General features: G+C 50.0%; 2 protein-coding genes across 2 annotated transcripts; both read right to left on the bottom strand.

Annotated features, from left to right (window-relative positions):
- Positions 1-155: 155 nt before the first annotated feature.
- On the bottom strand, positions 156-1,608 carry CI109_105350 (uncharacterized protein; the record flags this gene model as incomplete). Its single annotated transcript, XM_032008054.1, has 2 exons — positions 156-1,307; positions 1,366-1,608. The coding sequence occupies 2 exons, from the start codon at positions 1,606-1,608 to the stop codon at positions 156-158; spliced, it is 1,395 nt and encodes a 464-aa protein (XP_031857656.1).
- An 8,340-nt stretch (positions 1,609-9,948) lies between these two features.
- Positions 9,949-12,086, bottom strand: CI109_105349 (uncharacterized protein; the record flags this gene model as incomplete). The annotated part of the gene is made up of 2 exons (XM_032008053.1): positions 9,949-11,554; positions 11,608-12,086. 2 exons carry the CDS (start codon positions 12,084-12,086, stop codon positions 9,949-9,951), a joined length of 2,085 nt encoding a protein of 694 aa, XP_031857655.1.
- Positions 12,087-12,901: the final 815 nt, after the last annotated feature.

Raw genomic sequence — 12,901 nt, 5'->3', positions numbered from 1 at the left:
TATGTATATATGTGGTTGGGAGGGATATGTGTATGGTCAATGGTGTGTATGCTATGATGGGTTGCCGATGATGAACATGCTGGAGCGATCGAGAAGAACGAAGAAAATATGCCGGAGAGAAATAGAGTCGCAAGAGAACAAACAGCTAAGCAAACTTAGTTGCTTAACCGTCTCATCGTTCGGTTGGGTAGAGCCAAGTCGCCGACCGATGGAAGCGCGTGAAGAACAGGTCGTTGAGCAGCAGCGTAGACGGCTTGCGGTATTTGTTTCGCGTTGGTTGTGATGGAGACGCTCGAGACGGATTCTTTTGATAATGAGGCAGACGAGTTGCTGCCGTAGACACCGGGTGCGATGTTCTCCTTTGATGCGAGAGAGAAGGGGTCGACAACGTGAGTGTGGACGGGAGTGATCGGTGTGAGAGGAGCATCGTCGCCAGCTTCGGATGACGCGCAAGAGATGGATCCACCGGGAGAACCAGAAGCCCAAGAGCCGCGTTTGGAAGGCCAGCCGCCGGAACCGGAAGGAGCCAACCCGGGAGTGGGAAGACCAGCTGAGACAGGTGTAGCGGGTGCTTCAGGAGTGAAGGAGAATCGTCGACCGGAAAGGTACCACTCTCGGCAGATGGTGGAAGCTCGGCCGTAGTAGGTGGGGGCGTACTTCCTGATGACAATCTCGGAGACGTTCTCGAGCTTCTCAGCAAAGTGCTTGTCGATAGCGTAGGCAATTCGAACGGCAACACCCTCGGAGCGCGCGTCGTGCTTGCGAGACTTTCCGCAGATGAATCGAGCGAGGGTGAGGGCACCAGCAGCGATGAAGGAGGACTGGATACCGACAAACTCTCGGTGGAAGAGTGTGATCTCCATGAGGAATCGAGCCATGTTTTGGACCTTGGGGTCTTCGTAGCTTGAACCGTTGGTGTTGATTCTCAACCAAGCCTCGGCTGAAGGGTGACCAATGCACCAACCGATGGTAGACAAGACGTGACCTTCCATCTGGATGAACGCGCTCTCATCGTAGGCCTTGCAGCACATCTCGGCCAACTCTCGGACAAGAGGGACCTTGTCCTTACCGTCCTCGAACTTGGCAGCGATCCAAAGAGCAGCACAGCCAACGAGTTGGTAGTGCTTCTTGTAGACGACACGCTTGGAAACGTATCGGTCAACGATGTTCATAGCGAGGTAGAGGACTTCGGGTCGAAGACGGAACTGCTGGTGGACCTCGACGAGGAAGTCGATGAGGTAAGGGCGCATGAACCATTGGAGTTCTGGTTGCATGTCCATGAGCTCGGCGGAAGCGAGGGTGCAGTTCTGTCATACGAGTCAGTGACCTAGGCTTGGACAAGGCAAGTCACAGCATTGTACTCACGTCCATGTTGTGCATGTAGGCAACGATCTCCTCTCTGTAGTCCTCCTCAAAGTACGGGCTCTCCTCCGGTCTCCGAGGCGCAGGCATAGAGGGCTGAGGATGTTGTTGGTAATGTTGTTGAGACTGAGCAGCCATCTTGGGCTTGGGTTGGGATGAGGAAGAGCTGGAAGGGGATACAGATCGCTTCTTGGTCCAACCGTAGATTGACGACCGAGCGGGTTTGACAGCAGGTGCGGCGGGCATGATGATAGATGTGAAAGAGATAGAAGATCAAGTTGATAAGGATGCTGATGAAGGACCGGTGATAGAGACTATGACGATGAAAAGTTTGCAAAGGGAAGGATGAGACCTGCTCGGGTAGTGGTGTTAATGTTGCGGAACCGGAAAATTGATGTGAGGAATGGGAGATCGACAGAGGGTAGGGTGTCAGTCGAACTTTATGTAGGATATCCGAGACGAGGTGTTGTTCGGGTAGCGATTTCAATGAGGGCCGTTTGAGTCGTGTCGTGGCGAGAACAGGTACGATATGACGAGTGATCCGGGCGAGATTACAATTTCGTGGCAAGAGTGATGGATGTGATAGTGTGGACGAGGCGGGCCGTTGTCAATGTGTTTGCGTCAAGGGCGTTTTGAATGATGTCGAATGATGGACGAGGCGAGACGGGCGAGCTGATTGGTTGGTTGTTCGTAGAAGCTATGGTAGTAGCGGTGAGGTTGAGTGAAGGGAGCAGAAACCAATACGTGAGTTCGTGTTCATTCGCTTGGTGGATAGAAGATCGTTTCGACAAATGCCCAGCGAGATAAAAAGACACACAAGACAAGAGAGAGTGAGAGGTAGTAAAGAGAGAAAGTAAAGTCCACAAGAAGAGTAGAGGCTGTCAAAGACTCGTCGTCACCAAACGATCGTTATATGAAAGAGTATTCAATTGAGGAGACAGAGTTAGGATGGGTGGGGCGAGATGAGGTTTACTAGCACGTATCTTTAAAGGTAAAATGGGTACCAAGCCGACCTGAGATTAAACGATTCCGAGGGTGGGTGAAGGGGGACGGTGGACCGGACAGGAAAAAGGTGCAACGCCAAAGGAATAACGAGGTGATCGTTTGTGAGTAGGATGGGTGGGTGGGTGGGAGGGAGTAACAAACGGGCCGTCCTAGTTTCCAGTCACAGTCACAGTCACGTCACGTCGTGAAGCAAGATTTACACCATGTCTAAATGCTAGAACTCGCATCCTACACATCACACCGCACCACGATGCGAGAAAAGCACCGAGATTCCGTGGTGGTGGTGGTGGTGGTGGTAATGGTGTGTGCGATAATGCCCTGGCGTTCGCATAGCAAAGGATAAAAGGAATGCAAGGGTTATTGTGATGATCTAACGTCAAAAATAAGGCTGACGATAGGGAATGAAATAAAGGGGAAAGATGAGAATTTACAGTTGACGCAGGCTCTAGGCTGAGGCTGAGGCTGAGGCTCTGGCTGGAAGCTTCAGGGAACAAAGCTAGACTTGGTGCGAACCAAAGTGCTATATCCCCTCCATCCCATCTGCCATAATCACCTAATAATTTCACCCAAACTTTTTGTCACGCACATAAACCCTCCGGGCGTTACATCTCACCTTACTCGTAACTTTTGTCACAAACGCGCCAAAAGTGAGTAACAGGGATTTCGTTCGTCCGCCTTTTCCGAGCCGACCGATTGAGTTTCCATGGAATCTCAACCACAGGCTCAACCCGTGGTCAAGATTCTCGATCAGTCTCCCGGAAAGTACGGTTTTTGGTCAAGTCAATACGTACAGAATGCACGCAAGACACCATCCCCCTTTCGTGTAACACACAACGGGCTCGAAGGAACGGATAATCACACAATCTCTTCACAGACTAAAGCCACACGTAACCAAAAAAGATCGCTCGGACAACTGAACTCCACCGAATCTAACACTCACCTTTTAGCGCAAATGATATGCGTTGATTGTACCTTGTAATGGTAGCAGTAATGGCTCCGAGCAGTCGGATAATGATTCGCGTTCGGATTCCTGGTCGCCTTGGATATGACGACTGTCTTCAGATCGCTGTTCCAAATTCCTGTGGAGTCGCCTCTCGAGGGTTATCGCTTACAACTGCGTGTTCATGTGCCGGTCAGCGAAATCTTGACAGAGTTACAGTTCACAGGATTCTGGACAGTCCAGCCGAGATAACTCTGGGTGATTCAGGGCAGAACCAAGAAATAAGCAATACGGTGGCGCAGGATCTAGTATCTCCCAACAACGCGTTCGCTCCGAGGGAGAAACACAAGTAGCCCCGCAATTGAGGGTTTTACGTTCTCCTCGATAAAGGGATCGACATGACAGATAGGAATCCCGTCAGAGTTCAAGTGGCGGCTTGATCGCCATGCCTCCGTCACACCATCGCCATATAGCCGTCGGTGGGAAGATAGATCCCCATGGCCATATGGTTTGCTCCACAAGATCCCCGTCCCAATCCCTCCGCCACAGCACGAGCCCGGGCGTTGTGGTTGGTGTAGGTGACCGGTCAAGCTCGGCGTTCAACCCACCCACGGAGAAACGGAAATAGAGCTGGCTAGGCTCGCCATTAGACTCTGGCGATATCACGGCATCACTTTGGAGACGGATGAATAGTCCAATCCAAATCAATCCACAAAAAGAAAACGGAAAAGCGGCCCTAAGACCCTTTTCCGCGATAAGGTTCTTGGACCCAATCACCGCACTTACCGCACCACAAGCACAATTAATATGATTATTACGGTCCAAAGTCAAAGTTTAAAATGAGGAATAAGGAATGGGACGGAATGTAATATCGTATGGTGAAGTGATCCATTCTTTTTCCAGACCGCCGATCACCATGAACCGTTACGATATTAGATAAAAAGTGCGGGTAGTGTAGAAATTGGTTGGGACATCCTGATGGAATTGGAGTAAGGAAGGAAACGGCAAGGCGAACAGCAAGCTGTGGTGATGAGGCGACCCAAGTTGGTTGATGACCAACTCGCTCCTCCGACCGTACTTGATCACCGAGCGAGGCGATGTGCTGCCAAGAGATGAAACCTTGTCGAGCGCCATAAAGCCAATCCAAGCTCAACCAATCCTACTCACGAACGCAAAAACACAACGGGAGTGATCGGTAATTGGTGACTCACGTCTGGTGATATTGCAGGGGTGACCGGGTAATCCTGCGCTTTTGTACGAGATAATTAACGTTATCGAGCGATCAGCGTTCGATCTATGAGTAGTGATGATGTAAGTCGATGTGGCGATCTGTGGGTATCTTCTAAAAGAACGACTCACAGATGAGCTGCTTTATATAGACTGGAATCTGATGGAGATAGATCGACTGATGCTACGATTGAGTGATCGATCGGAAAGCTGGAATCGCGAATGAAGAAGTACGACGAACAGCAAGTGGTGGTAAGCGACCTTCTGTCAACGTTATTGAAGCTTTGGGAATCACCAAGATATGGTTCCAGAGGGGCGGTCGCGTTAGGATTGCCGACTTAGATCACCGAGCGTGTGCGACCGGCGAGGAGCAGAATAGACACGAAGGTGGCGGAGGCGATGAATGTCCTCGGAGTCTGTTTGGGTCACTGATGAGATGACGTGTGATGGAGGGAAGAAGGGTGGTTGACGAACTATCATACTCACGATGTCAACTTTATCCGTTTTCTATCTTGTCAGATGGGCCCTCAGCGGTTCTGTCAAAGGTATTTTTGGTTTGTGGGAGTACGGACTGCCCGAGAGCGATGTGTTGATGGGAATATATTTGAAACGCTGTTTGGGTATCGCACAGGCTGTCGATCGTGCCTTTGAACCAGCCGATTAATTGATTCGTTGAGTGACTGGTGATGGATTTCGAGGGAAGGCAGGAGGAGAGGACGGAAGGGTGAAAGTCGTGTGGGTGAAGAAGAGGGGTTGTGGTCGACCAGAAGTTTGGATCGGGTCGATCACGGATGATAGGGAAAGAACCGGAACAGCAGGAGGTGATTGTGTGTCAGCATGCATATTCCCATGCTGAGGCGATGCGAGAAGTGATACTACTCACAGCAGGAAAGGAGAGGCAGAATTACAAGAAGGAGGCAGACCGGTCTCCCGATTATGTGCACTTACACTCCCTCTCGCACCTGAAGCACACGAAGGGGGGTGGCGGCGGTGGTGGCGGCTATGCTTCTGATAACGTTTACATACAAAAACAATCAGCTTGTGTTGATGAGTATAAACGATAAGGGAGAGAAGCAGAGAGTCAAAGAGGGAGCGTGGGCGAAGGTGATAAGGACAGAAATTTACACAATGACAGGGGTAACTTATCTATGTGTGGTGGTTGATTTCGATGTGTATTCGATACAGTGTTACTTACAGGGTCAATGTCCTCTGCCTTTTTCTTCTGTTGTATCGGAAGTTTTCTCCGTTTTGTACTTTTCTTGATCGAGAGGTAGGGGTATGTAAAGAGACAGATAAGGAGAGGGGGAGGGTGATTGATCGAACGAACAAAAGAGCAGGAGAGGAGGGGCAATCGCGACCTATCTTATACGAAGTCTTCCACTCCGCCCAATCGTTCGAGTCCTAGTTGTTGGGGAGACAAGATTGTGTGGACGAAGATTTTGGTAGAATAGGGTGAGTGATGGAGCGACCGAAGGATGGTGACGGCAATAACACGATGCAAGCGTGACCAAAGGAGGGTGTTTGAAGGTTGATGATCGAGAACTTCTGCCGATTAAGTTGATGGGTATCCGTGTCCTTGCCAATGTCGTGTGTGGTGTGTGTGCGTAGCGATGTCAATTCGATCCGTCGACCGGTAAGCGAACTCAGTGAGGTGAATTGGGGACTGTCTATAGAGCATGTGTCTGTCCGTTATATGTATCGGCGTTGATATCGGTGTACACCTTTAGTCTGTCAGAAGAAGACTGGAAGAGCGGAACCCCGAACCATGATCGTAGTTATTCTTCTCCTTCGTTTCGATCGTTCAGGACTATGACGAGGGGGAGGTGAAATATTCCTCCTCGACTTTTGGGTTCTTCCTCATGAGCTTGGACGCTTTGACCAAGTCAAGGAGGTTATAGCGAGCAAGCGTGACAGACATGATGAAAGTGTGTGTCTGACACAAGGGAATGTAAAGATACAAGGTATGAGTGAGAGTACACGGACACATTCAACTCCCCCCGTGCTTGTTGGGGATCTGAGCATTGGTCGATGTATGTGAAAGAACATGAGGTTGTGGGAATTCCGAAAGCTCGAGCCTCACTTGCTTGATTGGGACCTGATGTGATGTGCTGTTTGGACTTTCCCTCAAACATTTCTGATGCCCGAAGTCAATCATGCATGTTGGTGTACTCTCGTACACAATTTGTATGCATACACATAGATAGACAAGCCAGTATACAGTATACGATGTGTAGCATACAGTACCACTCAAACATATACACTCACTCGTTCACACAGACACAGACTCACACACAATTATCGAACCTGAATCCCAATCGTCCGTGTGCCACTTTCCACTTTGTCACTCTGAAACATCTTCATCAACGTCGATCAAGCGTTTCAACCTTCCATGCTGTGCAGCGTTACCCGAAATCATGGACAATGAATGACGAAGATAAGAACTGTGCGTTCTGCGCATCGCACATGGTGTCCGGCGTCTTCTATCGCTTTGATCGTTTTTCTCTTGTACATACTGTAGAACATTGCCACCCCCGTGCTTTCTTGCTTCTTTTTCGTTCTTGCCCGTATGCCCGGTGTAGAGTAGAAGAGGATGTTACATCTGTTCGATTATCGATTATCGATCATCGATCGTTCAACGTCCGTAAAGCCGATATCCCTCATACATCATTGGTCCCATAATGAGCTTGGTTATACTGTACACTGTAAGAATAAACCGGGACAAGTCCGATATGTGCGGTCAAGTTTGGATGGGATGCCGATTCACCTTGACTGTGCATTCGATCTCACCGATACCCCGCGAAGAGCGGAGTCATGAAGGCCATCAGTTCTGTACTCCCTTCGAATACCAATGGAAGGTTTACTGAGATGTGAACACCTACTGCGCAAAGAAGGAACAAATGCCAAGTCTTATTTGGTTCGATAAGCTTTAAGCCACGGTTGGTCGACAAGGCAATCCACTGATCAACCAACATCTCTCGAACTGTGCTCATACCAGCGCCACCGTGACATCTGAGAAGCTTCTTTCGTCCAGGCCTTGGGGATAACATGTTCCCTGCGACAGTCACTTCTGGTGACGAAGAGGTGTTCGGTGGTCTGTGCTTGATGAACTGTGGCGTGAGGATGGTCTGTGCTCAATCTTCCCTAACGCCTCTTGTCTCACTGTCGTTCTCCTCTTTGAGTGGCAGCCTTATAGAGTGGCACCTCCATGAAAGAGAGCAGCACACCAAGCCTATGAAAACGATCTTGCTATTGCCTCAAGATAGCCAAAGGCAAATGATAGACCGTGACTTTCCCGGTCGCTCTGCCATAAAAGCATGACAGTGATTATGTTTTAGCCAACCAATGGATCCTGGTTGGTACTACTATCCTATTTAGCCAGCCCACGTATTGAGGACAAGTTGTACTGTGTCATTGGCAGTGCATTGCTCGCAGTCGGATGTTCTATCACCGACGACAGGATGTTATGGCGGGGATCTAATCCTTGAAGCATCCCCAGGACAACACGAAATATCAGGTTCAATTGCCTGTTAGCTACGTGCAATCCCAACTGCGTCGACAGCCTTCTGATCAATCCGTCTGCATTCATTCACCATTTTCTAGTACACCGTAGGATGACTACTGCTGACGAAGCACCGATAATCCATGTATCACTTGTGAAGCTGATCGGATAGCTGATTGCGCAGAAAGAAGACTGCGCTGGATCTGGATGTAAGTCGATGAGATATACCGTGCCATGGCCGGATCTATCCTCTGTCCGTCGGTACAACTGCAAGATAATCAGTCGCGCCGTAAGGATCGACCGTCGCGCTGATCATCGATGTGACAAGATTCGCGCTGAACATACACCTCACGGAAGATGAGGTACGGGAAGACGAGGTACAGCTACGTAACTACCGTTTGTATACTTATCCCGAAGGTTTACCGGAATACGAGTGTTCAATTGAACCAGTACGTAAGTCACTCACTGACTGGTTTAATACGTAAATGTGCATGTGAATTATCAACGTACTTGTACTTTCACACATGTTCGAGCTATTTTCACTTTGAAGTGTAGGTGAAAGAGATCTGGTGGCTTTGGAAAGAGTGCACATTGAACGGAACGCACGCACAATTGCATCGCTCCACACGACACGACACTGCACGGAGGAGTACATACCTCTGTTGGAGGTGCCGACGGAATCGGTGGACGGGATCACGGCACGGAGGACGGTGACTGTTGATTAAGCAACGGATTGATAACGATAGATCCCATAACGATATCGCCAAAGACGTAACCATGATATCAGATACGGTACGTTCGCACATGGTATGGTATGGTATGGTATGGAATGGAGCACCACACGTTACCCCGGTGTTCGAAACGAAGACCAGGCCTGGTGTGTGACGTGACGTGAACTTCTCTCTCCCGCACCTTTACCCCTTTTGAAACAAGACTAAATGTGATGTGATGCTCGGTTAACTTCAGGTGGTACTTTACGGGATTCTTCTGTTGGGAGAATTAGGAACTCTGAAGAATTCACAAGACTCTCGTCGTTTACCCGAATTTCAACCAACACGAGGCACGCTCACGCGTACTTACATCGCTTCGTACAGTTCTGAGCTACGAGAGATTTGTGGGTATGGGAATGGGAACGAAACTGAACAAGGGACATGTGGCATGACGAAGCGACCTTTTCTCACACAGCCTCACCGTTGCCCTCTGAGAAGGGTACTCCCTTCGTTACTGAGTGTATGTATACTATCGAAACGTTGCAAGATGTCACCAACCCTCGTTTCTGAACAAGCATGAATGTGATTGTCATCATTATCGACACACATAATAAGCCGACGGGACGCTAGATTGAGATGTCACACGTAGTACACGTAGTACTCGTCATAAATAAGTACTGGTTCTAACCTGACCTCGTTTCATCATAAACCGCAGAATACACTATCGACTTTACTCAAGAAGAGGGTATGGGATCAATGATAGCGCCCTTGCGGTTGCGTTTGTGACAATATTATTATATCGTACCTATACTACCCGCCTATTTCTTGTCCCTGATACAAGTTACCTGCACTGAATGTCGACACTTCGTGGTCCATGTCCGAATTTCTGATACCAGTTTCGACCCCGAGATTTCACAATATTGGGAACCCGATAGATTCTGAGCACGACTCATATGCACGCCCTCTCCGCAGATTACTGTTGAATTCTCTTCGGGTTCGGAGTACGTTTCGGGCTCTGCTCAGGAAGTCTCAGTACGGCACTGCCTTGTCATACGCACTTAGCCAAGTCCCTAGACGAAATCATTTCTGCCTGAAGAACAGGGCACCCGCTATGCCGTCGGCATCAGAATCGAAACCCATGCATCATTCATCTAATTGTGAAACCGTATCCTCAAACACGCAAAACTCTATGTATGCTAACCTGTTTAAACCGCTCCTGCAATCTTGACACCACATCGTGCCTCACATGCCACTCCCAAGGTCTTGACCCATTCTACGGCATCCAAAACATCCCTACTGGGCTTCTCCATCAGGTTCTGTCCGTCAATGACTTGTGTCAATCCACTCAGGACTTTCTCCACATCTACCTTGATGGCCAAAGCGTATCTTCTGCCCCATTCTTCCGCTGCGCTGAATCCTGACAGGACTTGACGTTCGTAGTCAACAGTGGTCCAGCCCCAAATTTCTGCAGGAGAACGGATCTTGAGAATGTCGATCGGCTTCTTCTCGTCAATCTTGCCAGAGCCAGAGTTGAGTAGCGCAAGCGATGCGTTGGCTCGTCGAAGAAGAACTGAGAAGAGCGTGACCGAGGGAAGGTCCTCCATAGCGTCATCCAGATCATCCTCGATAGGGTCTTCAATGTCATCTCGAAGTCGGCGGGCAGAGGCCAGCAGCCGAGTCGAAGTAGAAGCGCCCTTGTTCATCGCAGAGGAGATGATCCGGAAAGATGTGAGAGCTTCCAATGCCTCGTGTAACGCCTCTCGTGCGAGATGCTCAGTCGCATTTGGGTCGACAGCACAACCGTTAGGAGCAGTCGGGGGCTGTACCAGACCATTGACCAAACGCTTCACGAGACCTTCGAGAGACATGAGCGCGTGCGTGACCAGATCCAACTTGTAAGGTGGTCGAGGGGGAGACGAGGGTCGAGATTGCGAACGAGATGGAACGATGGAAAGCGATGAAGCCAGTTTGGCCGTCACACCGCCGAGCGAGGCAGTGGCTACCACAGTCGGTGTAGACTCCTTCTCCTTGCCCAAACCAGCGAGAGCTTTCGCTACACTGCCGGGACTAGGAGGTCGGTTGGAAGGGGGCGAGATATCCTTCTCCGAAATGACACACATTCCTTTCCAGATCACTGCCACGACAACACCGGTGATCCACCCTTCACCGTCGTCCGCACATGGTGCAGCGACGAGTTCGAGTACTTTTCGAGAGCCATCGACACGGCTGGCAAAGTGCTGGAGACAAGTCGGGATGGGGAGTTGACGAGGCAGGCCGCTTTGAGACATTTCCTTGACAAGTCGAGAAGTCGGTTGGTGACTGTGGTCTTTGGTGATTGGTACTCCCGCTGAAGCCGGTCCCGTAGTGGGCGCAGGGATCGAAGCGAGGCCAACGACTTTGCCACCAGAAGGCGAAGTACCCTCAGTCCTTGTGAGACTGGCCACGAGATCCCTCTTCAGACCGAGGAGGATGGGTTGAACGACTTTGCTGACGACCAGGTCAAGCTTATCCATCACTGGTCGGAGTGTCTCTTGGACGAAGCGAGGCCACTGTCCAGTCTCCAGGCACTGCTCGAGGACTTCGCATGTCTCCCAGGCAGCGTGTGCAACGGAGATGCCAAAGTGTTGAGAGGGATTGAGTGGATGACCGCTTGGACCCGCAGTCAAATTGAGAGGCGAAGCGAAAGCGGGGTCGGTGAGGGAAGGTAGGAGCAACGACTCGAGACGAGTGGTGTAGATCGAGAGGGCTCTCACAGCGGTGCGGAGGACAGCTCGTACCAAGTATGCGTCGGAAGTGGGAGCGGGCATTTCTCTGCGAAAGGTTAATCAACACATATCCAACACACACAACGCAAGCAAACTCACTTGACTACACTTTCGCCCACAGACCACCCATTACCCTTCTTGAAGCCTTTCTTTGCTTTGTAGTCTACTCCAGCACAAGCCTTGTTAACGATTTCATTGAGCCTTAGTCCGATGACATCCATGTATCCAGCTTGGGTAGATGGGTCAGGACCACCTCCAGGCAGAGCCACCGCACCAGGGCCAGGCGAAGCGGGCACGCGAGGAGTCACTGCGCGACTGTTGGGAGGAGATGGCAGTTTCTTGCCACCCAGGGGTTGAGACTGGACTACCGTCGCAGGCGGGTGCATCCCGCCATTCGCCATCTGGAGAGACGAGGCAGCTTTGTCGGTAACTTGACGACTGAGAGAGCGAGCTCGAGGCTTGCCCTCGGATGATTGGGTAGGTACACCGTTGGCAGTAGTCGGTTGTACAGTTGGCGGGGCCGGTGAGGAAGGGCGGGAAGGGCGGTTAAGAATAGGGAGAGTTCGAAGGGCGTTCATTGTAACGGTCTGGACAAAGTATAGGGCGGATGTGCTTTAGTGATATGTACTTTCGTATGCCAATTAGAGGAAGTTGAGGTGTATTCGAGACGAGACGGTTATAGATTGTCTGTTGTGAGAGGTCCGATGGAGACCTGCTGGATTATTGTCGATTTGATTATCCCATGTATAGAGTAGCGCAATATAAGCGTGATTCGAGCGAGTCTATTTGAATATTATACGGTGATTGTAGTGTTTATTCGTTGACGTGCCAGGCAAAGCTGGCTGTTGATAGGGTTGTGAGGGGAAGTCAAATTATGGGGGCTTCTCTCCGCTGTCGAGAAGAAGAAGGATGAGTGGTGGAAGACGGAGGAGTCTAGAGGCGACGGTGTAGCTGCGGGAGTCGAACATTTGGAGGCCATACAGACAAGAAAGATATGCGGAGAGTGAATCGTTGTTGTTGTAGTTGTTGTTGAATAAGGTTGAAAGGAGAGTAAGGGTTTTATCGTCAAGAGGAGGAATAAAATTGGATGAAAGGGGTGGGGAAGGTCGCGTGAACGTGCGTCAGTCAAATTCCAATGTTGTTCATACCATTCAATGACCAAGTCCTAGTCGTTGTGTTTACTCACCCAGTGACGTCCCCCCTCGATGCGTATCTCAAATAACCACTATTAGGAAGTTTGGATTTTCTCATTGAGCGATGGGCACGAGCTTGTTGCTGTGCTTAAAGGTGATTGTAGTTGGAAAGATGACTGGTGGAATCTGCTATTACTGAGCAGATAAAAGAGTGGCGATACAGTTGCTTGTTGTATGCTACTCGAGTACAGTAAGTGTTT

Source organism: Kwoniella shandongensis, chromosome 9 (assembly GCF_008629635.2).
Source record: "Kwoniella shandongensis chromosome 9, complete sequence".
Lineage (NCBI taxonomy): Eukaryota > Fungi > Basidiomycota > Tremellomycetes > Tremellales > Cryptococcaceae > Kwoniella > Kwoniella shandongensis.
This window is presented reverse-complemented; position numbering and strand designations above follow the sequence as displayed.